This window comes from Schistocerca piceifrons, chromosome X (assembly GCF_021461385.2).
Source record: "Schistocerca piceifrons isolate TAMUIC-IGC-003096 chromosome X, iqSchPice1.1, whole genome shotgun sequence".
NCBI lineage: Eukaryota > Metazoa > Arthropoda > Insecta > Orthoptera > Acrididae > Schistocerca > Schistocerca piceifrons.
In genome coordinates, this window is record NC_060149.1 from 897,873,171 (window position 1) to 897,901,156 (window position 27,986).

At 39.6% G+C, this 27,986-nt stretch overlaps 1 protein-coding gene across 1 annotated transcript in view; it reads left to right on the forward strand.

The window, feature by feature from the left end:
• LOC124721422 (hippocampus abundant transcript 1 protein) overlaps positions 1 to 27,986 on the forward strand; it is a 98,891-nt gene that overhangs the window by 17,801 nt on the left and 53,104 nt on the right. The window contains exons 2-6 of the mRNA XM_047246396.1: positions 1,676 to 1,771; positions 14,743 to 14,805; positions 23,638 to 23,765; positions 26,548 to 26,662; positions 27,478 to 27,696. Of these exons, the coding sequence (XP_047102352.1) occupies positions 1,676 to 1,771; positions 14,743 to 14,805; positions 23,638 to 23,765; positions 26,548 to 26,662; positions 27,478 to 27,696 (621 nt within the window). The remainder of the gene's footprint in view (positions 1 to 1,675; positions 1,772 to 14,742; positions 14,806 to 23,637; positions 23,766 to 26,547; positions 26,663 to 27,477; positions 27,697 to 27,986) is intronic.

Below are 27,986 nucleotides of genomic sequence, written 5' to 3' on the forward strand. Positions count from 1 at the left end.
TTTTGTGAATAATAAATCCTTGAACAGTTTGCTTGTTCTATTCATAATAGTTTGATCTGTTCTAAGTAGCCCCATTTGTTATTACTTTGAAAGATGCCGTAACGTTTTAATCTGTTTGTTTAAAATATAATTTATTTTCCGTTACATTAATGTGACAACTGCTTGTGTTTGATGTAAGTGTGCAGTAACCAGTCACAGACGGCAGGTGGCAGCACTAGATGTGGAGGGTATATAAAGTGTATTGGGGGATGTGGAAAACAGTTCAGTTGTTGTCATAACACATAAACAAAGTGATTTATCTGACATCCAAAAGGGCATGATCATTGGCTTTTGGGCCAAGGGTGGAAGCATTTCCAAAATGCCTATATTTGTAAACTATCCACATGACACCATGGTTAAAGTATACCGTGCATGGCAAAATGGCACTACTAAAACTGCTGCCGAAACAACTGTGGTGCACTATAGGCCATTGATTACAGGCGTGAATGATGACTGCGGAGATATGTACAGGTGGATAGACATGCAACTGTTGAGCAAGTGACTGCCCAGATAAATCAAGGGGGATGTCAATAGTGTCTCCTCAACAGCTGTTCGCAAACATTGCTGCACATGGGCCTCCGCAGCAGGTGCCTGCATCATGCATCCATGCTGCTTGCTATTCATGGTCAACAAATGCAACTAGACAGCCACTGTGTGCAGGAGATGATCTTTTCAGATGAATCATGTTTTATGCTCGATGGGACAGATGGCCATTGGTGTGCATGGTGTGAAACATCTGAAAGCAATCCTACAACCAGGAGAGAGCGTAATGGGCTGGGGAATGTTTCTGTGGCATTCTGTGGGTGATATCCTTCTGGAAGGCACAATGGCTCAACACAAGTATGCATCTATACTTGGGTATCATGTCCACCCCTAGATGCATTTTGTTTCTTCTTGGTTTGAGATGGCATCTTCCAGCAGGACAATGCAATGTGTCACACAGCGTGCAGTGCGTGTGCATGGTTTGAAGAGTACCAGGTTGAGTGTACCGTACTCTAGTGGCTGCCAATCTTCCCAGGTTTAAACCCACTTGAGAATCTGTGGGAACAACTCAGCACGTGTGGCCATGGTACTGGAGTCGGCATAGCTCCAAATCCTTGTCACTACATTCCAGAATGTCGTTGGCTCTCTTCCTGCATGTCTTGCAGCTGCAAAATGTGCTTATTCAGTCTTTTGTCAGGTGATCACATTAATGTGACTGGGTTGTGTATATATTAATTGTTCTTACTGCCACCCAAAATAAAATTTGTGTGTGGGGTGTCCCAGGAGGAATGGTCAATATTCAGGGATATGACAGGTACTATCTTTTGATGCCAAAGACTTCATATGGACATATGCTCTGGTCCGAATGGTTTCTGAGATGGTACACATTTAATGTACATTGTTATTTATTTTTTGTAGTGACTGACCATTCCTCCTGGGACACCCTCTGTGTAGATATGTGTTGAACATGCATTTGTTGTGCTGGTGCTTTTTATTTTATTTGAAAAGAAAAAAGTAACAGTTCTTACAGTATAGCAAACAGCCTGCCTGTAGCTCTTTTTACTTCTTAGCTAATTCAGTAATGAAAATAGTTAATTTTTTTGTTGTTTTAATTATTCATATTACCCTCTGAATTGTGTATTTATTGTTTCAGACTTCAGGAATTGGAGAGCCCAGCATATACCATGCCCTTGTTGTCATATTTCTGGAATTCTTTGCATGGGGACTTTTGACTATGCCCATTATTTCTGTAAGTGCAAATGCATATTTTTCAAATTATTGGGTAATTTGAGAGTTTAATGTTGTGGTGTCAGGTACTTCTGCAACAATTATAGATACTGAAATGCCATTTTCACTAACTGACTGTGTGTAAGGGGGTGAATACTTTGCTGTTTAGAGTCTTCCACCTATTTATACCATATTTGTGTACAAAGAAACTAAACGAAACCTGTCTTTTTAACTATAAAATACATATGTTTTAATGACATTTCAAAGTGTGTGCAAAGAGGATACAACGAAGGATGTTCAACGTAAAATACAAATAAGAGGATATAATTAATGTGTCGATATGATTAACTTCAGCTAAATGAAGCAGTGGACAGCTAATCTCAACTGTAGAAAATGATGATCACCGTGGCTCTAACTGATTGGACATTTCCTTGCTCTGTTGTATCAGTACTTATAATCTGTTGTGATACAAGTGTTGTCTCTGCATATATGTATATAAAGGAAGCTCCCTGCCGCCATTGGATAAGCAGCTGCAGCAGCAAGTCGTATACCCCTAGCTTACTTATTTGTTACATAGTTTAATTCTTAATTTCTTTGCTTGTTTTTGGGTACTTGCATTGTTTAATTCATAAATTTCGGGCGTATTATAGTATTTGAGAGTTGTAGCATCGCGCTTTAGTGTTTACTTCGTAGATTCTTACTTAAATTGCGTGTGAGTTTCGTATAGGCGGTATAATTTTGAGTTTTAGTTACTGTAATTGTAAATTCAGGCAGATTGTAGCGCAGTCGTTAGGCATTTGTACAGGTTAGTTAATACATTCTTTGCGTGTTTCCCTTGCGTTATCTAGGCACTGACTCGTGTTTCAGTAACTGTTGTTAAACATCGATTAGAATGGACAGGGACTGTGATTGCTGTGTTCGGATGAGGGCTGAGTTGGCATCCCTTCGCTCACAGCTGCAAGTGGTGCTGACTTCGGTCGCGCAGCTTGAGGCTGTTGCCAATGGGCACCACTGTGGGGGGCCAGACTTGGGTATCACGGGGATGTCAACATCGTCCCGTCTGTCCCCAGATCGGTCTGCCGCTGTGGTTGCCCTGGTTGCTGCCCACAGTGGGACTGAGCCCTCGCCTGTAGTTGATCGGGAGGTCGTTTCAAGGCATGGCAGGCAGCAAAAGACATCCCCGGAGGCTGATCAGAAAGCCTCCCCGGTGGGTCTGACAAACAGGTTTCAGGCACTGTCTCTGGCTGAGCCAGATGCAGCTGCCTGCCCTGTTTCAGAGGATGGTTCTCAGTCTTCAAGGTCCGAGCAATCACAGAGGGTGGGCTTATTGGTAGTAGGGAGCTCCAATGTTAGGCGCGTAATGGGGCCCCTTAGGGATATGGCGTCTAAGGAGGGGAAGAAATCCAGTGTGCACTCTGTGTGCATTCCAGGTGGAGTCATTCCTGATGTGGAAAGGGTCCTTCCAGATGCCATGAAGAACACAGGGTGCAGCCAGCTGCAGGTGGTGGGACATGTCGGCACTAATGACGTGTGTCGCTTTGGATCTGAGGAAATTCTCTCTGGATTCCAGTGGCTATCTGATTTGGTGAAGGCTGCCGGTCTTGCTTACAAGATGAAGGCAGAGCTCACCATCTGCAGCATCGTTGACAGAACCGACTGCGGACCTTTGGTGCAGAGCCAGGTGGAGGGTGTGAATCAGAGGCTCAGGTGGTTTTGCGACCGTGTTGGCTGCAGATTCCGTGACTTGCACCATAGGGTGGTGGGGTTTCGGGTTCCGCTGAATAGGTCAGGAGTTCACTACACTCAGCTGGTGGCTACACGGGTAGCGGAGGCTGTGTGGCGTGGACTGGGCGGTTTTTTAGGTTAGAAGGCCTCGGGAAAGTACGGGGTGGGCTGCAATCTCAAAGGGTGCATGGTAAATACAGGATGTGCTTGGATCAAGGAACAGTTGGAATTGTAGTTGTAAATTGTTATAGTTGTGCTGGGAAAGTCCCTGAGCTTCAAGCGCTAATAGGAAGCACAGAAGCTGAAATCGTTATAGGTACAGAAAGCTGGCTAAAGCCTGAAATAAGTTCTGCAGAAATTTTTACGAAGTCTCAGACGGTGTTCAGGAAAGATGGATTAGGCAGAATTGGTGGTGGAGTGTTTGTGTCTGTCAGTAGTGGTTAATCATGTAGTGAAGTCGAAGTAGATACACCGTGCGAATTGGTATGGGTGAAGGTTATACTTAACAGCCAAAATAAGTTAATAATTGGCTCCTTCTACCGACCCCCAGACTCCGATGATATAGTTGCGGAACAGTTCAGAGAAAATTTGAGTCTCGTAACGAATAAATACCCCACTCATATGGTTATAGTTGGTAGGGACTTCAACCTTCCCTCGATATATTGGCAAAAATACTTGTTCAAAACCGGTGGTAGGCAGAAAACATCTTCCGAGATTGTCCTAAATGCTTTCTCCGAAAATTATTTCGAGCAGTTAGTCCACGAACCCACGCAAATTGTAAATGGTTACGAAAACACACTTGACCTCTTAGCCACAAACAATCCAGAGCTGATAGAGAGCATCATGACTGATACAGGGATTAGTGATCACAAGGTCGTTGTAGCTAGGCTCAATACCGTTTCTTCCAAATCCACCAGAAACAAACGCAAAATAATTTTATTTAAAAAAGCGGATAAAGTGTCACTAGAAGCCTTCCTAAGAGACAATCTCCATTCCTTCCGAACTGACTATGCAGATGTAGACGAGATGTGGCTCAAATTCAAAGATATAGTAGCAACAGCAATTGAGAGATTCATACCTCATAAATTGGTAAGAGATGGAACTGACCTCCATGGTACACAAAACAGGTCCGAACTCTGTTGCAGAGGCAACTGAAAAAGCATGCGAAGTTCAGAAGAACGCAAAATCCCGAAGATTGGCTAAAATTTACGGACGCGTGAAATTTGGCACGGACTTCAATGGGAGATGCCTTTAATAGGTTCCACAACGAAACATTGTCTCGAAATTTGGTAGAAAATCCGAAGAAATTCTGGTCGTATGTAAAGTACACAAGCGGCAAGACGCAGTCAATAACTTCGCTGCGCAGTGCGGATGGTACTGTTATCGACAACTGTGCCGCTAATGCGGAGTTATTGAACGCAGTTTTCCGAAATTCCTTCACCAGGGAAGATGAATGGAATATTCCAGAATTTGAAACACGAACAGCTGCTAGCATGAGTTTCTTAGAAGTAGATACCTTAGGGGTTGCGAAGCAACTCAAATCGCTTGATACTGGCAAGTCTTCAGGTCCAGATTGTATACTGATTAGTTTCCTTTCAGATTACGCTGATACAATAGCTCCCTACTTAGCAATCATATACAACCGCTCGCTCACCGATAGATCTGTACCTACAGATTGGAAAATTGCGCAGGTTGCACCAGTGTTTAAGAAGGGTAGTAGGAGTAATCCATCGAACTACAGACCTATATCATTGACGTCGGTTTGCAGTAGGGTTTTGGAGCATATACTGTATTCAAACCTTATGAATCACCTCGAAGGGAATGATCTATTGATACGTAATCAGCATGGTTTCAGAAAACATCGTTCTTGTGCAACGCAGCTAGCTCTTTATTCGCACGAAGTAATGGCTGCTATCGACAGGGGATCTCAAGTTGATTCCGGATTTCTAGATTTCCGGAAAGCTTTTGACACCGTTCCTCACAAGCGACTTCTAATCAAGCTGCGGGCCTATGGGGTATCGTCTCAGTTGTGCGACTAGATTCATGATTTCCTGTCAGGAAGGTCGCAGTTCGTAGTAATAGACGGCAAATCATCGAGTAAAACTGGAGTGATATCAGGTGTTCCCCAGGGAAGCGTCCTGGGACCTCTGCTGTTCCTTATCTATATAAATGACCTGGGTGACAATCTGAGCAGTTCTCTTAGGTTGTTCGCAGATGATGCTGTAATTTACCATCCAGTAAGGTCATCCGATGACCAGTATCAGTTGCAAAGCGATTTAGAAAAGATTGCTGTATGGTGTGGCAGGTGGCATTTGATGCTAAATAACGAAAAGTGTGAGGTGATCTACATGAGTTCCAAAAGAAATTCGTTGGAATTCGATTACTCGATAAATAGTACAATTCTCAAAGCTGTCAATTCAACTAAGTACCTGGGTGTTTAAATTACGAACAACTTCAGTTGGAAAGACCACATAGATAATATTGTGAGGAAGGCGAGCCAAAGGTTGCGTTTCTTTGGCAGGACACTTAGATGATGCAACAAGGCCACTAAAGAGACAGCTTACACTACACTCGTTCGTCCTCTGTTAGAATATTGCTGCGCGGTGTGGGATCCTTACCAGGTGGGATTGACGGAGGACATCGAAAGGGTGCAAAAAAGGGCAGCTCGTTTTGTATTAGCACGTAGTAGGGGAGAGAGTGTGGCAGATATGATATGCGAATTGGGATGGAAGTCATTACAGCAAAGACGTTTTTCGTCGCGGCGTGATCTATTTACGAAACTTCAGTCACCAACTTTCTTTTCCGAATGCAAAAATATTTTGTTGAGCCCAACCTACATAGGTAGGAATGATCATCAAAATAAAATAAGAGAAATCAGAGCTCGAACAGAAAGGTTTAGGTGTCGTTTTTCCCGCGTGCTGTTCGGGAGTGGAATGGTAGAGAGAGATAGTATGATTATGGTTTGACGAACCCTCTGCCAAGCACTTAAATGTGAATTGCAGAGCAGTCATGTAGATGTAGAATGAAGAAAAGTGGGACACACTGCTTATTTATGATAATTCTGATAGGAATGCCAGGGAAGTAATCAGAATGTGATTCGAGAATATCCTGATCAGAAATCCATGTAATTGCAAGATACACAAAGGATTCCTGTCTTGAATTGATTAGAATTCCTCAAAGTGAGTTCAACAAAAGACTGAAATGTGAGAAATGCAGAAACTCAATGTTTTTGCCCTAGAGATCTTATCAGAACTGCTGGTCAAATCCTATTACAATTTGTTGTGGTGTGTGGTATCTGAATAGAGGTTATCATCTAGCTTCTTCTTTGTTGGTGAATTAAGTGTTAGAAACAGCTTTTCTAAATTAATGCATAGGGTCTGATTTTATTGTAAATTGACTAGCTCACTCCCCAACTTGTAGTGAACATTGGAAGATACTGTGTATAGCATGGTTCATATGCAGAGAATATGTTATGCCATATTACTGCAGTGTTACTGTAGATACTTTTCAAACTGCTTTTTATTCACTACATGTCCCCTGACCAATTTTTGTTGCCGTCAGTGGTGGAAAGATTAAGAAGATTCTGAGAAAAGGCCGAACATGAAGCAGTTTTAACCAGAAGAGCACCATTTTTTACTATGTATGTGAATGTTATGTAATTTATTCTTGGGCTAAGTCATTCCACATTAATTGGGCATGTGTATTCACTCTTACACAGTACAGTAATGGCTAGAAAACAAATCTAGTGAAACTGTGTTTGAGTTAAGTGTGTTACTGCACACTCATTGCAAATTTGTCCTCTGTTAAAGTACTTTCATTTCTCTTAAAATGTATAGTGCTTATTACTCTGTTACCTCAGTGCTCAGTTGCTAAGAGGGCAGTCACACCAGGAAGAGGCATGTTTCTTGTTGTTACCAACTATTGGGATGAGTCTTCACTGCTCCAGTAATTGTGTCATGGCAGAATACTAGCTCATAATTTCCTAAGGTGTGTAAATAAAGTTAGCAGGTATTTTGTTCTACTAAGTTGGAATTTAACCACATCGTCAGAATTTTTGATGAAATCGTAACCGAGACATACAAGTAGTTTATCGCTATGACAGATGTATATCTCAATCTACGCTACACATTAGTCCATGATGGCTGTCGTGTTGCCAACTCACAATCAAATTGTCACATTCCAATCTAACCTAGACCTCTGGCTATGCTACAGGTCAGTCTGTCAGCACATCTAGTTTTCCAACAGCAGCACTCTTCAGTGGAAGAGCCTCATACACTGTAAGTGCACTTTACTTATTCGTTGCTGTCATCTTTGGACATAATATCGAAGATAGATATGTAGGCTTCTGCAGTTGGTGTTAATCATTATGAAAATCCTCCTAGGTTTGCTGCCACATCTTCTTGTAAAATACTAAAATAACTAAGATTTCAGTCATGTTGCAGTGTTCTTGACTAATTAACTGGAAAGCAAGCATTTGAGCAAAGAGCATTAATCTCTGCACAATTCTGCCCACTATATTGGCACAGTATGGGGATGACACCATAACCATTTGGACACAAATTAACAGCCTGAGTAATAACATCCAGATCGTACTAAAACAAGAAAGTAATGGTGCAGTTGTATTCCTGGATGTGAAGGTCTGCGTAACTCCCAATGTCAAATAGGGATACAAGGCGTACCAGAAATGTACACACACCTTGGGTGACCCTTTCAGAGATAAAAACAATACGAAACATGAATTGAAAGAGGCAATCGCTATGTCAGTAAAATTATAAGAAGAGATACAACGCTCAAAAGGAAGCTAGACCCAGAAAATGAAATAAAAGAACACGTGCCAGTGGTGCACTTACCTTTTCTCAAGGATGTCTGTAATCGATTAGCCAAGGTGCTCCACAAAGGAGGCATCAAACCAGTTTTCCAGAATGGTTGCAAGATCCAAGGTTTGGTAGGGTCCACTAATGACGCAGTAAAGCTCTCAACACCACAGGTGCATACGAGATACATGAGTGTGGCACCACGTAGATTGGGGAAACAGGAAGTCATTGAATTCACCTACATAGCAGAGCATGAGTGCTATTTGATTGGGACAGCACAACAAATCAGCACTAGTGGAACACCGTCACAACTCTGGGCAGGCTGTTAAGTTTCAACAAGCAGTACATGCAACATGGCCGTAGATATCCACATGGAAAATGGGAGTGGGAGTTGAAATGCTGGGGCAGCCTTACAACGTCAGTAGAGAGGGTGGTTGCAGGTTTCTGGGTTCCTGTGTCCCTTGCTGTCAATAATCCAGGTACATCTACATCTACATTTATACTCCGCAAGCCACCCAACGGTGTGTGGCGGAGGGCACTTTACGTGCCACTGTCATTACCTCCCTTTCCTGTTCCAGTCACGTATGGTTTGCGGGAAGAACGACTGTCTGAAAGCCTCCGTGCACGCTCTAATCTCTCTAATTTTACATTCGTGATCTCCTCGGGAGGTATAAGTAGGGGGAAGCAATATATTCGATACCTCATCCAGAAACGCACCCTCTCGAAACCTGGCGAGCAAGCTACACCGCGATGCAGAGCGCCTCTCTTGCAGAGTCTGCCACTTGAGTTTATTAAACATCTCCGTAACGCTATCACGGTTACCAAATAACCCTGTGACGAAACGCGCCGCTCTTCTTTGGATCTTCTCTATCTCCTCCGTCAGACCGATCTGGTACGGATCCCACACTGATGAGCAATAATCAAGTATAGGTCGAACAAGTGTTTTGTAAGCCACCTCCTTTGTTGATGGACTACATTTTCTAAGCACTCTCCCAATGAATCTCAACCTGATACCCGCCTTACCAACAATTAATTTTATATGATCATTCCACTTCAAATCGTTCCGCACGCATACTCCCAGATATTTTACAGAAGTAACTGCTACCAGTGTTTGTTCCGCTATCATATAATCATACAATAAAGGATCCTTCTTTCTATGTATTCACAATACATTACATTTGTCTATGTTAATGGTCAGTTGCCACTCCCTGCACCAGGTGCCTATCCGCTGCAGATCTTCCTGCATTTCGCTACAATTTTCTAATGCTGCAACTTCTCTGTATACTACAGCATCATCCGCGAAAAGCCGCATGGAACTTCCGACACTATCTACTAGGTCATTTATATATATTGTGAAAAGCAATGGTCCCATAACACTCCCCTGTGGCACGCCAGAGGTTACTTTAACGTCTGTAGACATCTCTCCATTGATAACAACATGCTGTGTTCTGTTTGCTAAATACTCTTCAATCCAGCCACACAGCTGGTCTGATATTCCGTAGGCTCTTACTTTGTTTATCAGGCGACAGTGCGGAACTGTATCGAACGCCTTCCGGAAGTCAAGAAAAATAGCATCTACCTGGGAGCCTGTATCTAATATTTTCTGGGTCTCATGAACAAATAAAGCGAGTTGGGTCTCACTCGATCGCTGTTTCCGGAATCCATGTTGATTCCTACATAGTAGATTCTGGGTTTCCAAAAACGACATGATACTCGAGCAAAAAACATGTTCTAAAATTCTACAACAGATCGACGTCAGAGATATAGGTCTATAGTTTTGCGCATCTGCTCGACGACCCTTCTTGAAGACTGGGACTATCTGTGCTCTTTTCCAATCATTTGGAACCCTCCGTTCCTCTAGAGACTTGCGGTACACGGCTGTTAGAAGGGTGGCAAGTTCTTTCGCGTACTCTGTGTAGAATCGAATTGGTATCCCGTCAGGTCCAGTGGACTTTCCTCTATTGAGTGGGCCGAGTGTGATCATAGAGCAGCAGCATCCCCATGACCAGCTAAACAAAAAGTGCAAGCATAACTGGTGTTATTCTCCAAAATAAACAGCAGGAAAATATTGGCTCTACAACCTTCTTCCTGATTCATAGCAGGCTACCAATTACGAGCAAGCTGTGTAACCCTTCCCTCTCTCCTAACACTGACCAGTGATATTTTGTGGCAAATAAAATTTAAGAAAGGTGGTGCTGGTAGTCTTATGACACTGTTATCAATGCTATGTACTGAAGCATCCTCTATCCTGTTAATTTGCCTATACCCTGAAGAAGGACACTGTAACATGGCCAAAAAATTTGTTATTTTAGTATTTTAGCATTTTAAATATTTTATAAGGTGATTTGGTAATACACCCAGAAGGATTGTAATGATACTTTCAAATATCATTACACATTGTATGTTCCTAATGAAAGAGGCATTCAGTTTCTACGCTCATACACGTATTACAAACATGCACTATGTGAAAAAGTTCTAATCCCCTTATGTAATATCAGTTAGTATAAACGACAGTTTGGTATTTGCAACTACTGAGGAAATTTCAAGATGGTCACCTGAAATGCACTACTCTGTAGGACAAATTGTTAACTTTCCTCAATAATCACATTAATAGTGTAAGTTGACATGTTCAAAATTAAGATGTCACTATTAGTTACTTCAAGAAATATTTGTCATTGTCAAAATTAACAGTGAAATCACAAACTGTTGATATGAGACTGAAGTTTCTCACTATGCCATCCTCATATTAAACATTGTGAGTTACTTTTTGCAGCAGATCTGGTTTTAATTTTGAGCGTATGATGAAATCTTCCATCTTCTTTGTCAGGAACAACAGACTGTAATGGTGCTGTTGCGGTAACCATTTATAGCCTATAGACAGCCTGTGAGTGAGTGGAGTATACCATCGTTATGTCATGCTGCCAGAGATTGTCTCCATGTCACCACTGGTGGTGCTAGCCCACTCGTAAGAAGCAATCCATCACATTTGGTGTGTCTTCCCAGTTTCGAGAACTTGCTTTCACCCACCACTAAGATTATACCTGCTGTCCCGGTTCAAGTTATTCTTGCACATTTAATTTCTACTGCTTCCATAATAACAGAATTTCGCTATATAGATGTGTGGGACAAGATTTTAGATTCATCAAACATTATTCTGTGTTTATTTGTGACACTGTGTTCAGCAAATGTTCACAATTTTAAATATGTCTTTGATTTTCTGCACAGCAGTCAGAAATGATACTGATAGATTGACCGATGTAATTGCTTCCACACTCACAAATTCCAGGAATTGAGAGACCAAGACTGTCCTTAATCTCACACACAGTATCTCCTTTTATCTTCTTGGGCAGTCAGAAAATACATCTTATGCCTCTTCTTCCCAGAACTCCCTTGAAGCTGTTCCATCATGCTTTGATACTCAATTACTGCTTGTGTGGTGGTAAATTGTATGAAAATGCCAATGGAATGGCCATGGGTTCTCCATTGTTTCCATCAGTGGACAACTTCTTTAGGGACCATTTTGAGGATTGCACATTAAATTTGGCTGCGTTTTACCCATCTTCATTTTATCGATATGTTGATGACATATTGATGGTCTGGCCACAATGTGCCAAAGTTCTGGAGCAGTTCGTTGTTCACATGAACAGCATGTATCTTAACATGTGGTTCACTACTGCGACAGAGAGATACGGAAAGTCACCATTTTTAGATGCTTTGGTCGAATGATAATCAGATGCACGGCGTGTATGCCACACACACACACATACATTTTACATCTTGGTGTAGATTTTTTCGCCACCCTGTCTGGAAGAGAGCTGTTGCAAATACATTAATATGTAGAGTTACCGCTAATTGTGACCAGAACCACCAAGACTGCAAGATTAATCTCTAAATATTTGTTCTGAAAGAATGGCTATGGGCTCAAGATATAAATAAACAAAAATTCAAAAATGTTGAACAATCACATGATAATCTACCTATTGTATTCCATCCTGTCTGTCGGTCCACATCTACCAAAGTAGGTAGGATCCTGGGCAGAAGAGGCGTGATACCTATTTTTCTACTGCCCAAGAACATAAAGGAAGTCCTGCCCACAATTAAAGACAGTCTTTGTCTCAGGGTCCCTGGAATTTATAAGATTCTTTGTGAATACAGCAGGAGCTACATTGGTCACAGTGTACCCTTACCATTTGTGACTGGTTACAGAGCATCAATTGCACATTAAAAATTGGTAAATTAAGAAACCAGCAGTTGCTGAATAGAGAGTTACAAACACAAAATAATATTGCATGAAATTAAAATCTTGCTCCACACATCAACATACAGGGGACCTGCTGCTAAAGAAGCAGCAACAATTAGAATGTGTGAAAACAACAGCAACGAGAACAGTGGCTATAATCTTAGTAGTGTGTGGAAGCAAGCTCTTAATGCTGAGAAGACACATAGAAATGTGCCGAATTCCTTACATTCCTACAAGAGTGCTGGCATCACCAGTACAGGCTTGGACACAATCTCTGGCAGTATGGTGTAATGATGATATATGATGATCAGTCCCAAGTCACATATGGACTATAAACACTTAACACAGCAACAACCACGATGGTCACTTGTCTCTGGCAAAAATGATGGAGAATTTTGTTGAAAGCTCAAAATTGTACCTGTATTTGATGCGACTAGTAGCCCAAGTGGGTTTTATACAAGCTGTTGATGTTCTACAATATTTATTTCGTGTACAGGCTTTCAGCCTACAAAATAAACATTGTAGAACATCAATAGTTTTTGTTTTCATTGTTAATTATGATCTAACATTTGAAAAAAACTTCAGCAACTGTGCCATTGTTTATTGGCGTATGTGTTAAATGCCTCGTGCACAATCATTTAACATCCTATGCTATCTTTCACTTGTTCTAATTAAAGTTTTTAATGTGATTTCTCCAGACATAAGGTATTGGGATGTTCCTTTAAAACATATCACTTCCATTTTGTTTCCACAACTAAGTTAATGAACCATCCCTAATGACCTTTGCTTTGAGATATTTATCTCTGATCTTCTTTCATGTCCCTCAACAGATTGCTGTCAGGTATCTGTCTCGTTATTTTTCATATTGAGTTGTAGAGAACCTCTGTTGATGTATGAACTTTAACGTTTACATCATAGTCCCTGTTTGTTGCAGTGAGAGAAGAAGGCTTCCAAACACATTTATGTGTAATTCATATGATCACAAAATGAATATATTCCTTCACCCATTGTGAGTTTTTCAGATTAATGGTGTGTTTCAGTACACATCCTGCAGCTTCTGGTAGTGTGAAAACACACCAGACGTGGCTCCCAATGCATTTCATTGAGAATAGTCAGGAATTTGCAAGCAAGAACATATTTGAGTAAATTGTACATGACCAAGGTTTTTTATCTAGAGGAAAATGCACTGGATTATTGTGACAAAGGTCCACCACTCGTAATAAGTGAAGAAAAGCAAACAGGTCTGTGAGTTTGCAGCCCACCCAAAACAATTAAAGTGGTCTCACTTCTGTTTGACCCATTGCTATTCAGGATGTGCATGATGGTCAGCTGTGTTGTTTTCAAACGTAGTATCGCTGTGTGGGAAGAAAGCCATCATCAAATTTACCCAATTGTACCTTTTTGGATCCAAATTCTTGCAATGCAGCTTTCCCTACACAATATATATCTCTGCAGACCAAACGTGCTGACTCTGTGCATTATGTATCCAGTGCTTCATTAGTAATGCCCAGAAAAAGATTTTCTTTTGTGAACCACTTAATAAAATGCTGAATCTGATAATGAATTCCTGATTTCTCCTTTTGTATGTTCATTTGCACTGTGTTTATTTTGTATTATAGTCTCAGTCCCATGAGGAACACAAATATAGGAGACACTTTCAGAGAAGGAATGGCTGTCTGATTGCAGAGCATTTGTATATCACTGTACTTATGTCTTTGCACTTTCCCATCCCAGTAGTGTGGCCCATTCAGTCATACCCTGTATAGAGTGGTTCTTCTTGTGCACACACACACTCTCTCACTCTCTCTCTCTCTCTCTCTCTCTCTCTCTCTCTCTCTCTCTCTCTCTCTCTCTCTCTCCCCCCCCCCTCCCTCCCCCCCTCTCCCTTCCCCTCCCCCTCCCCTCTCCCCTTGTATCTATCAGATTTTTGTGTTCTGTGACAACCACTGTCTCTCCAGTATTTATTATAAACATTTTGCTTGTCATAGGTCCACTTACACATCTTGCATCTTCTCATATAAACAACATAGATTGATGATAATGGCATTGATGCATCCCATTTTGGTAGAAATAATCTCAGTGATTGGTATAAAAGAATAATTAGAACCTTTAGAACTTTCAATTGCATTTATTGTTAACTTGATTTAATGTAAGTTAAATATTGGAATGTTATGTTTACCTAGTACAAACGCCATTATTTATTACATGTTTCAGGTTCTCAATGAAACATTTCCAGATCACACATTCCTTATGAATGGACTAATTATGGGAATTAAGGTAATGGCAGTGTTCATTTGATTAATTTTTTTCTGTTTGGTGATATTAAAAATGAGACATTTTTAAAGTGTCAAAATACATTTAAATATTTTATTTGTAGATTATGTTTGTTATATGTATCGGATGAGCAACAACTGTTTTCATGTTTATGCTTGCTGTGATGTTTGGTTTCTCATTATTCATGTATTAGTGGTTGAATACTGTTTGTATATTATTGGTGTTGACATAAACAATTGGACATAACAGAATAGGAAACATGTATCTGTAATATACACTGTACACAAAATGTATCACTTTTTTGAAACACCGTAATTTTTTCCCATTGTGACACACAAGTTTGAAATTTGGCTCAAAGGTGCCTACAATCTTTCTCTGTAATGTAGCAGTGCAGTGTTAATCCAGGCTTGGCAGTGCTTCGAACAGAAAAGTGTTGACACATGCAAAAAGGAAGCCACAGCTCAGAAGTTCATGTGGGGTGTAAGACGGATTAATGGTGTCACATTGGCACCAAATTTCACAATAATTCTTCCCCATACCATCGTAGATATGTTACACAATGAGGAAGTCACTACACTCCCTCTTACCCACATTTTACCCCATCTTTTTACGCATCTATGATGAAGGTTAGAACCTCAACACCTAGCATTGAAATCAAGTGATTTTCTTATGGGTGTCCATGGGAAACATTTCAGGCGCATCACCACTCAGAATTGACACAAAACATCCTCAGGAGGTGGCATAAAGGGCACCTATGAAACCACTCTTTCCCTTGGGTCATTGATTCCCACACATTTTGTGGTCAGAAATGACAACTTGCAGAGCGATGAACAACATGACAGTGTTCTTGACAACACTGGTGACGCCCCCGGACTATTCAACCCTACTCCAAGGCTGCATTCACACTGCATGCCAGGACAGGTTGGGATGAAGTGTACTGGACTGGCTCACACCTAGCCAGCACAAGCCGCCATTCAGGGTGTTCACACTGCACTCTGGGCTGGGACAGGAAAAATGGGGAAAATTTCAGATTTTCATGTTGTAAAAACCCTTAACAGTATATAAGACTAAACCACATAAAACAATGTTTTTTATGAACTTATTTTTTCCATAAAAGATTTACTTTCCTCATGAAAAAAGAAAATGCTTACTTTTCATTACACATGAATTTTTAGTTCTGTAATGTTTCCCAAATGATTTTGAAGAAAGTATGTGCTTAAGAAATCGGATTTTTGTTCACATGGTAATATAGCATCATTACTTCTTAATGATAGCGGGTAGCTTACTGTTAGATACATTTTAGACCACAATTATGTTGTGAGTGAAATATAGCAAAAAGTAGGAAAATGTTTTTGAAATGGTAGTCTCCATTCACAAGTTACTGAGTGGTGCCAATGCCTCGATTGCAAGCCAGTGGATTTCAGGTATGTTTAGTGTATTGTCAAACACTACAGGATAGAATAGACAAGTTACTGGCAATCAGTGAAGGCTGCGTGTCAGTTCCTTCCGTTATTTTAATTATTATTATTATTATTGTTGTTGTTGTTGTTTTTGTTGTAATGGTTGGGTGCTGTAAATACTTCCTCGGATTGTAGCTCTTGTTTTGTTACATGTTTGTAGGTTTTTTTTCCCCTTTTGCTTTATTTGCCAGCTAATCTGCTTCCAGAATAATGGGCAGAGGTTGAGATTTGAGTCAGTGACAAGCACATAGTTTCAGTCTTAACAGAAACTTTCTCGTCTTTGTGTATATATCCCCAAACCCAAACCTGTCCTCATGGCTTTCATTAGCAGCTACAGAAGTTGGGCTACAGTATAAAGAAGATATACAATTTTTAAGGTGTTTTTAGTCCTTAATACTGTGGTTTTTCAAAAGAATGCCACAGCCTTCATGAACAATTTATCAACTTACAATTATGCATAAATATAAACCAGAAATGTGCTTTCTCTGTCAGAAACGCATAATCTTTGTTTTGAATAGGCAAGTGTTTCAAAGGTAACAAAAATCAGTATGTTCAGCCCATAGTGTCTCTTTTATGTTAGTATGTGCGTTGTGAGCAGTGTTGGTGAAGTTTACAGCATAATGACATAGATCCTATTCTGTCGAGTAGAGTATGTAGATACCTTGAAGGAGATTAAAAATATTTCAGACAAGCACAACGTCGACCAACAGTATATGCACCACAAGAGGCCTTAACTCACAGAAAAATCCACTGGTCTCTCAAATCAGTTGTCTTCATTAGGCCATCCTGATTTAGGTTTTTTGTGATTTCCCAAAATTGCTCCAGGCAAATGTCGGGATGGTTCCTTCGAAAGGGCACAGCTGACATCCCTCCCTAATCTGATGAGACCGATGACCTTGAAGTTTGGTCTCCTCCCCCAAATAACCTGACTCCAACTGTCTTCATTAGGGGTTGCAGTTTCACGTCATACTTCGTATCGCAGACTCAAGGTAGTATGGCTATGTGCCAGACACCTGGCCTTGTGTATTCTGTTTGTGGCAGTGTAGAGATGAACTCATTTATTGTGGAGTCAGCAACATCAAAATTGGACCATGAATAAATGGAGGACTGTGCTGTTTCCAGATTAAACCATCATTAAGTTTTCTGAATTATTCTTATTGCACATCTAGAGGGAAAGCTGTAGCTGATTCAGTCACATGTATGCTACTGAAGGAGACCAATTAGAGGTAGGAATCCTGGTGTGGAGTGATATGTATATGGATATGGAGCTTCAGCTCCTCAGCGATGGTCAGTGAAATACTCTTAATACTCTGAGGTACTACATGTGTATTTTCAGAGGTGCAGTTGGTCCATGCTTCTTCTTTGTGAACAGTTTTGCTCATCTGCAACAAACTGTTGAAGAGAATGAATTTCTTGCATGTTGAGGTATCTGTTGTATGAATGGCCAGCTAGTTATATGGAATGAATCCTATAGGGAATGTTGGGGATGCATTGGGGAGACAAATTGCTGCTCGACAGCAACAACTAAGAACTTTTCCACACCTTTTAATCAAGATGGAGATTGACTGGCAGTATAACATTTGAGTGCAATGTCCTATGATAAAGCTTTACCTTGTTGTGTAAATTTTCTACTTTCCTGTTCAGAAAACATGCTCTCGTATCATAGGGTACCTGATTGCTTCCCAAAATGTCATCTATCCTAAGTTGATTACTTTTTCGAAGATTGCAGAGTGTTATTTCATTGGGGAAAGACTTCCAGGAACTATCATTATTGATTTTGCGTTCTCTTATCATGTACATCCAAATAAGTTTTGCATCAGAAGTATAGGCTTCATTGCCATTATTGTTTCTGTTGCATTCTTCCAAGTGCACAGTACTCTAGTAACTGTAATCGAGCGAGACCAGAGCACACAGGTCAAAGGGCTGACGGCATCAGTCGCCAGTACAACATAGACACACACAACAGGGACGACTGACAACACAGGCCACATGCCGAAATACCAAGACGACAGAGCAAAGCCAAATTGGATACCAAGACGTGGCAACTATCAGTGACCAGAGCAATGATGAATAGATAAATGATCACAAGCACTGTTGTAACACGACTGTAGGTTTAGCCCATGCACTGCCGGCTTTATAGGACCACCGTGAGCTCTGATAGGCTGGCATGGCAGGCATGACCCGCGCATAGTGCTGTGGTGGTGGTGGCAACATTTGCAGATTATAGGGGCGCTGCCTAGTGGTTGTCATCTATGTCCCTGCCATCTGACGGGCTGTCAGAATTGTCGGACTGGTATACCAGAAGTACTTTGGAAAACATTTTCTCAGAGATCCATATGCTAGTTTACATGTATGGGGTGAACAAGAACTCCATCAACAAAGTATCAGAGGTTATTGAGGGATGCCTTGTGAGTATTTTGGTATTCGGAACACACGGCCTCTGGTGGCTCATTACAGAGTTGTTGCATTTCATTTGGTTTCCTACTCCAATTAACATTTGCATGTGTATTACACTGAAAATAGTACACAACAATGCAGATGTTGATGGCATGGGCTGTGTGTCTTGTTTGGAAACATATGTGTTCAATTTGTGTACTCACAAGACTCCGATAGTTACTCACATGGACCTGGTTCCTGGAATTATTGCAGCTGCAGAAGTAGTACGTCAGACTCCTGTAATTCTTTAGTGTGTAAGACAGTTGATGGTGCATTTGCCATGGCCATGGTGGTTGAAATTTTGAACAATACCTGTAAGGGAGCAGTTGCATTTGTTACATGCTGTACTGTACACAGATAGAACAGATTGAACACACCATGATCAAAGTTCACGTGTTTTGTCTGGGGTTGTTGCATTACTCTGTGTTGCATATTTTGGTTATTGCATATTACAGGCATCTTCTCTATTGTGAATGTATTTTCTCAGAAACAAGGATAATTGTGGCAAAAAACCAAATAAATCATGATTAAATCATTAGTCTGTAATGAGTCACTTTAGACTGGTGGTCCTTTATACCAAAATACCCAGAAGGTGTCCTTGAACAACCTCTGAGAATTTGTTGGTAGAGTTCTGGTTCACCTTATATACTGAACAGCATAATGTTTTCTCCAATTGACGTACATTTCCTACATTTGTCTTGTTAATTAACAAAAATCAGGTTTGAATGAATGGTACATTGATTTTTTTTCTGCCTACATATTATTATGTGCATAACAAATTAAGATTAAATGTTATTTGTAATAAAATAGTTGAATAATTTTACTAAGACAATATAATATAGTGTGTGGTTTTACTGTTAAATGTTTTCAGTGGGTGCCACCTTCACACTAATAAAATAATTTCAAGCCACTTTAATGTAATTGTAGTCTAATTAGTTATGATCCCCAGAAATATTTTGGTGTAGCATGTGTCAGTCAAACAAAAGGTGCATCTATTCCTTTTAAAAATTTATATTGCTAACACTACCTGCTTGCTCTTTATATGTTTATAATTGACAACTTTTTTCTATTCAAGAATTTCTGATGCTGTAGGTGTAGTTATTAACAAAGGTGAACTTTAACCTGTGTTTGAAAACACCAGTGTTGTCTGTCTGGCACTTTTATTTCCATGGGTAGTTTGTCAAAGAGTTTTAGTAACTGTGTATTTCAGCCCCTTCTGCGCCAAACTTACACTAGAGTGTAGTGCAGATTATTTTTCCTCCTAGAATGTATGAATATTTTTATTATTTCCAAACTCTGTCTTTGTTGACACCATTTTACTTTGGCTGGAAAGTGCTGCTGCTGTTTTCTTTGTTGAAGCTGCTTTACTTGGCTTGAAAATATTTGCCTGCAAAGTACTGATTCAAAAAAACTGTTTGATGTGTCACAGAAGAACCCAATTTATGTTATTTTATAGCTTTAAAATTGGATTGTGTAGTCAGTGAATATATAAATAATTGCATTATGAGAGTGGCTTCTTTGAAATCCAAATTGTAATTGACTATGTATCCCATTATTGAAGAGATTGGTGACAGTCCAGTTATCTTCTCAAAATTGTTGGAAAATTGTTTGAAGATAGAGACTAGCCTTTAGTTGCTCATATCTGTTGAGTCCCCCTTCCAATAAAGAGGCCTAGATTGGTTTATTTTAATTTGTGTAGGAAAAATAGTGAATCAGTGATGTATTACATGTATGACTGAGCACATCACATATTATGGAGTCATAACATTTCAGTATTTATTGTAAATTTCACCAACCCCATATAAACTATTACTTTCTCATAAAGGGGCCTAAATTAGTAAATTTGAATTTATATAGGAAAATATACTAAATTTGTGGTGTATTACACATCTGACTGAGAACATCACGTATTATAAAGCCATAACTTTTTAGTTGGTTATTATAAATTTGAGCAACACCATTTACTTCAATGAAAGATAATGATTTTCCTTACATGGAGAAGCTCAAAAAAATTTAAAGTTAGTAAATTTCATGAACCATGTTTCATAATGCTCCCATTATCACTTGTAAAACTAGTTTTGTCATCTATATCTTCTCTCCCTGTTCGTCTTTTGACAATAATTTTTTGTTGTCTAAGCTATCAGTAGTTGTTGTTGTGGTTGTTACTGTATCTTTTATATGATTCAAATGTTTTGTAAATGGTGTCCGCAGAATATTATCACTTTATGAAAGCAAACGATCAACACAATACATTTTCTTTGTTGTGGACACTGAGTACAATTTAATAAGTATGTTGGGGTGAGAGATCGAGAGAGAGCATTACAAATTGAGAAGTTATTTCGACAATAAGTGTGTGTGTGCACAACTGCTAATCATCATTACTGAATTGCATAATAAACGTAGTACGTGCAGTGAAAATGGACTTTACACCACAGATCATAAATGATTGGGATTACTGAACTGTATATTATCTCAGTGAGAATTCATCGTGGTTTAAAGTCTTCCAATGTTGCTATCAAACTCTCTAAATGTCATGGCATGGAATGAAAGAAGTTGTAGTTATTTTCGTACAGAATTTCTCTCTGCATAGTTTGTATGTGAGACCACAAAGGATCAGCTGTGGTTGCCATAGGACTATGTCGGACAGGTCAACTACCAGTTGTATCTCAATCATATCAGACAATTTGCAGGCCAGGAATGTTGTGCTACACTTCAAACTTTGAATAATGCTTAAACATTCCTTTCCACATACGGCTAAGCATTATCTTAATGAAATATGTCGTGCAGCATTGTCTCTAAAATTTCCTCAGTGTACTAGTTGCTGTTCAGAGTGCCCTTAGTATGTTGGAATCAGGATCACATCTTGTTCTCAATGGCAGTTAAAAACATAACATTTGATGCTGCCCTTAAATGCTTCTCAAAGCTGCCAGCAGTGTGTAAAGGGGACAGATTGAAGTGAGGCCTTTCCAAAAACATTTTAGCCACTTGGTGAACAAAATTTTTGCCCATCTTTGTTTTAGTCATATTTTGTTGTCCAGTACACATTTGTTGCTGTTTACAATCTTCTTCTGTCCATTGGTCTCCTATAAACACTTTTGACATAGCAGCATGCAATGTACAGGCCAAAATGGTACACTGTAGAAAAAAGGAACTTCCCGGAGGTGGGTCGTTCTTCTTCATTCGGACTCTCATGTGAATATTGCACCCTTTGGCAATAACATACATACTGACTCTTGATTTCGTATGCCCACTGGTTTGACAGAACTTCACTGAGCTTGGTGTAATACTGAACTCTTTGCTTACACTAACACTGCTGTGCTACATGTACTTTGTCACCCTGCAATTTCAATCATTTGTTGTTGATACACTTTTCAACATAGACTCTGAATATAGATTCATTTAAGCCATTCTTTCTGGATGTGTGAGTTGTCAGAAATGTTACAGAGTAATGATTTCATTTGAAATGGCAGGATTTCATGTCTTAGTTGAAAGAACCATTTCTGTGTGTTAGAATTTGAGAGACAGTAAAGTATATAATGAACAGGAAACAGTTTGTGATTGCACCTTTGTCATCCAAAAGTAATAAAAACAGCATTCTAACATAAGGCCTTGCAACAAGAAAACCTCTGTGTGTTGAAACTAATGTCAAACATTACTGTACCAAACAACATGACACAGTGTCTACGATCACCACCACCACCACCACTACCAACACCCTCGTCATCATCATCATCATCATCATCATCATCATCTTCTTCTTCTTCTCCTCCTCCTCCTCCTCCTCCTCCTCCGCCTCCGCCTCCGCCTCCTCTTTCTACTGGTCTGTTTGGAACATAAGCCTTTCCCTCCATGTTTCCTTCTCCAATGTGCTCCATTCTCCTCTCTTCTTCACAAGTTCCTTCACTCCAACAACCCATCAGTATGTCAGTCTTCCTGTAGGTGTCTTGTCTCATACTGTCATATTATGAGCCTGTATTTGATGCCCTGCTGACTTCCATTCTTGTAATATGTCCATATGACTGTAATCCTGTCTTTCCCACAGTCTCTGGCACAGTCTTCTCGTGTACTATTAATCTCACCTTCTCATTCCTTACTTTATCCCTTCTAGTTAGGCCCATCCTTCTTTGAAATTTAATCTCTGAAACCTATCTCCTGCTCACCTGCCTTTCCTTCACTACCCACTTTTCCAACGCATGCATGAATATTGGAGTCTAATGTGGTCATTATAACACTTGTTGCATTTTTGTGGTACCTCCTTGCTCCAGACTCGGCTTCCTAGACTCTACATGAATTCATGTGTTTTCCTTCCCTTCTCACTAATCATCTTATTGTTCTTCCACTCTCTTCTATTACACTCTCAAGATACTAGAACTGTTTCCACTTTCTTTAGTGCTTGCCTTCTAACATGCGTATCGATTGCTACTGTCATCCTATTCCTCGTATTCGCCGTCACTTCACACACTCTTGCATTAAATTTCAAACCGTATCATCCCACCAGTTCCTCCCATACATTTGCCCTTTTTCTGGCTCTCCTCCTCCATCCCCCTCCCCCCCTTCCAAACACACACACACACACACACACACACACACACACACACACACACACACACACACACACACACCATAATGACCCAGGACTCTAGTTTACAGAAAAGGGTGCCAGAAGGGCTGAGACACTGGATTCATGTATGGAACGAGCGGGCCTGAAATCACCATGTGCACATGGGTTGTGTGTTGCTGCCCTAAGTCATTTAAAGAAATGTCAAGATGGTTCCTTTGAAAAGATCACGGCTGTCTTCTTTATCCACTGATGTCTCGTTTAAGCTTGTGCTTTATCTTCGTATCTGAAGTGGAGCACTACTATATTTTGAAATGATGATAGTAATTGCCAAAAAGTACTCATAAAATTTTATGGTCGATGCTTTTTTTATTTTTTCAGGGGTTTCTGTCTTTTCTAAGTGCACCATTAATCGGTGCACTGTCTGATGTTTGGGGCCGGAAGTTTTTCCTATTAATAACAGTATTTTTTACCTGTGCACCAATACCACTGATGACTATCAACACATGGTAAGTTATATACCTAATTTTTTCATTGTATCGGCTCTCTTAACTAAGTAGTTGAAATTCAATTTTGAACTTAATTGGTAAATTTTATTCACATTTTTTCTTTTATTGTTAGACAGATTTTGAAATGTTCCATTACAATTCTGTTCCCTCATAGTGACAGTATTAACAAAGTGCAATGGCACAGGGGTAACACATTGGACTTTTCTTCCCGAGAATGTCAGTTCAAGTCTCCACCCTGCCATCCAGATCTAGGTTTTCCATGATGGCCCTAAAATGCCTAAAGCCAGATTCTTTTGAAAGGGCACAGTCAATTTCCTTCCCCACTTGAGCTTGTGCTTTGTCTCTAATGATCACTATTGATGGGATGTTAAATGCTAATTGTCTTCCTTCCTTTTTTTGTCATAATATGTACTGTTATTGAGTACACAGTGGCCAGAAAGGAACTGACAACATGTTTCATTCTTCAAATTGCAAACTGTTCAGGTCATCATGGATTTCATTTTTTACAGAAGACCTTCTTACAGACCACATTACAGTATGTGATAAAGTGTACCCTTTAAACCCCCCTCCCCTCCAGGACTTTTCCACTCGCAAATGATGCTTGTGAAGAACAAATGTGCGTAAGCTCCTGTATAACTTGAAATAACTCTTACTTTTGCCATCTATATTTGTGAATAAGTAATCCATTTCTTTATTTTTGTTAGCATATATACCCTTGTAATGTGAACATTGAGCCTCTCCATAATGTGTAATGCATAACTTTTAGTGTCTGCCACTGGAATAGGATGAGCATCTCCATATACTCTCACACGGACTTGACAGTTGTTCTTCTATTATTCTCCAGCTCCACTATTATTAACTATAACAAATGAAGTCTGTGAAGGCTGTTTTGTGATGTGATGTGATGTGATGTGATAAAGTACTAGCAATCCCTATGCTGGTGTGGTTAGTGGGGATCAGAATCTCACTCATTGAAATATAATAATAATTTCATCAGTTTAAAACATTTCTCGTGTCAGTGCTTGTTAGGAATAATTCATGTTTAATATTGATATGGTAAGAAATATATTAGGAAAGAATTCAGTGATATCATGCACTATAACAATGCCGAATATCTGTTCTGCAATGTATTCTTCTTCACTGCAAATATTGTAATTTACTGTAGTTTCTTAATGGTGCTTTTGCCATCAGTACAGAGTGCACAGTCTTTCTCAGTCACACACAGGGTGAGTCAGGAGGAAAGGTACATGCTTTGAGACGGAATAGTATTAGTGATTCTGAACAAAAAACTTCTTATGGAACACATTTAATATCACTTTTGTATGTTTTTCTTTAATAACTCGAAAACCACACACTCCAATGAAAATGTGTCTTAGTACACAATGAAACTAAATTAAATTTGCTACAAATAAAGGTCCTATTTATTATTTGTCTAGGACTAACAGTTTGCACAGAGATATCATGGGAATATTGAAAATCTCGTATGACGCATGTGCGCTGTAGCTTAGGTACTTTTTGTAGGCCAGTTTGAGGTAGTTTTCTGACTTGATAGACCACAAGCATCCTGTATCAAAATGTTCATCTCAATTTCCTCTATATTACTGTGGTACATTGTAAACAATGGCAATGAATAATACAGAAAATAAATAGAAATGTACATTAAAAGTGTTCGTACCTTTCCTCCTGATTCACCCTGTATACCTGAGTGAATTGGAGACTGAGAAGAGGAGGGCTCTGAAATGTTACATTTGGGAGTGACTCCCACTTTGACATGTGGTTAAAAAAAACTGTCAACAGGTCATCTGAATTTATTTTAATTCAGCTTCACAGAAGACATTACTGCACTTGTTCAGTGGTACATCAAGGGCTAGGAGCTCTTTTTTTTTAATTTTTTTCTGTTAAACATTACTTTTGAGCTAGATTTTTTTTTAATGTAATATAACAAGAATTTTTCATAAAATGAGCAGCAGGGTGTCATTTTGTTCTTGCTGAGATGGGACTTTTAAATAATATTCATCAGAAACCTTAAATAAAACTTATATTTGCTGTCATAACTAACATGAACATTTACTATAGTGGTGTGCACATTAGAAGGCGGCTGCAAGAGCATTCTACACTGAGAGAAAGAGAGAGAGAGATATATATATATGGATAATGCTTTTCAGTGGCGTCAGTATGCTTTCTGCCTCTGTCCCATGCTCATGCTCCAGCATACCCAGGTAACTGGCAATGCTGGGACGAGCATGGCACCAAGATGGCACCAAGACACTGTTTCTGCTCCTGACTCTCCCTAATAGAATTTATGTGCTTGGTAAACTGTCTCTGTTGCTTCTTAACATAATATTCGTCATGTTTGCTTCCTATCCTGGCCCGACAAACTGCAGCCGTTTTTTTGGCCTCATCAAGCAGTATGTGTGCTTTATGCCATCTATAATGAACAGTGTAGTGGCTAAGTAGCCTCACCACACCTAAACTAACATGAAAATCGATGTTAATACTCTACAAACATCCCAAAGAGCTTGCTGCAGGCAGACGTGACAGAATGGCGCTATTGACTGGATCGTCACATGGTACGCTGCTTATTGCCACTTGCCTCCTTATGCAAACGCCACTATAACCTCTGTTGACAAAGAATAATGGCTAATACGTGGTCCAGGAGAAACATGCAGGATTCTTCTTTAGTTTCATTGAATTATTGTAATTTGTGTCCAACATGTAAGATAATTTCGTGTAGCGCCAGTAATGATTTTCATTTTATATTTACCAAATGCTATTGTTTCAGGTGGTTTTTTGCCATGATCAGCATATCAGGGGTTTTTGCTGTAACGTTCTCGGTCGTGTTTGCCTATGTTGCGGATGTTACAGAAGAGCATGAACGAAGTCTTGCTTATGGCCTTGTAAGTATTACATTACGGATATTGGCTCAATATGCTTTTAGTATGTTTATGGGTTTTGTGTTGTGAGACTGTTAGGTATAGGTAAAATGAATTTTAATTAATAAGAACATTTTTAAATCTTAAAATCTGCATTTGATTAAGAAATATGATAACGAATTGGGTATGTGAATTTTTTCCATTGTCTGTGTAAAATATTGTTATTAGTAACAAGTGGATCAGGCACTGTGGAAAGTAGAATTTGAGATCTTCAGCAAAGGAACTGGCTGCAATAGTGAAAGGCATAAAAATGAAAAAAATACTTAAAGTGAAGTTCCCTTCCACCACACTTACACAGTGTTCCAGACTCATGGCTGCTTCTCTCATGAGGAGGGGAAAAAAAACCTTGGAGCCTTGTGATGGTTTACAGTGTGAAACATTGTAACCAAATGTATCGTAGAATCAAACAAGTGAGGAAATGTACAGTTTATTGTGCACCTAGTGTCAGTTTTAAGTGGAAGTGAGCCATGCCTGGATCAATGTTTTCAAAATTCTGTATGAAAGGATGCAGTCTTTCTTGAATTTATAAGAAGGAAGATGTAAAGTGTGATTTGAGGAGAGTAGCCTGTTGATTTTTCCTGAGTGACTATGAAATGTACAACACGTGGTGTTCTGTTTTAGTCAGTTGTTTAGTGTTCATTAGGTTTTACACTCATTATATTTTATTGAAAGGCATGATGTTGCTGCTCTCTCTCTCTCTCTCTCTCTCTCTCTCTCTCTCTCTCTCTCTCTCTCTCTCTCGGAATTATGTCTAAAAAACTATGCCTCTTGTTTAACAGGTTTCTGCAACATTTGCAGCAAGTATGGTTATCAGCCCAGCATTGGGAGCGTATATGATGGATGCCTACAGTGAAAATTTAGTTGTTGCATTGGCCACAGCAATAGCTATACTTGATGTATTTTTTATTCTTGTGGCTGTTCCTGAATCCCTTCCAGAAAAAGTCCGACCATCATCGTGGGGTGCACCTATTTCTTGGGAACAAGCTGATCCATTTGCAGTGAGTTCTGATTGTTGTAAAATTATTGTTAAAAATAAATGTGTAGCTCAGAAAACTCTCTTTTTTATGCAAAGGAGTGCTCATTTTAAATGCAGCCTTTCTTCCACCACCCTTCTCTACACTTGTTTATTGACAGAGTTTCTATTATTGAAGAAACTATTATTGCATGGACCGTTCAATTTGTCTGTTTGTAATACTTTTACTTGTGTACACTTTCATTACACAGCTTTGTATGTATATCAGTCAGCATGATAATGAAGATTTTGAAACATGTTGCCTAAATATCGTAC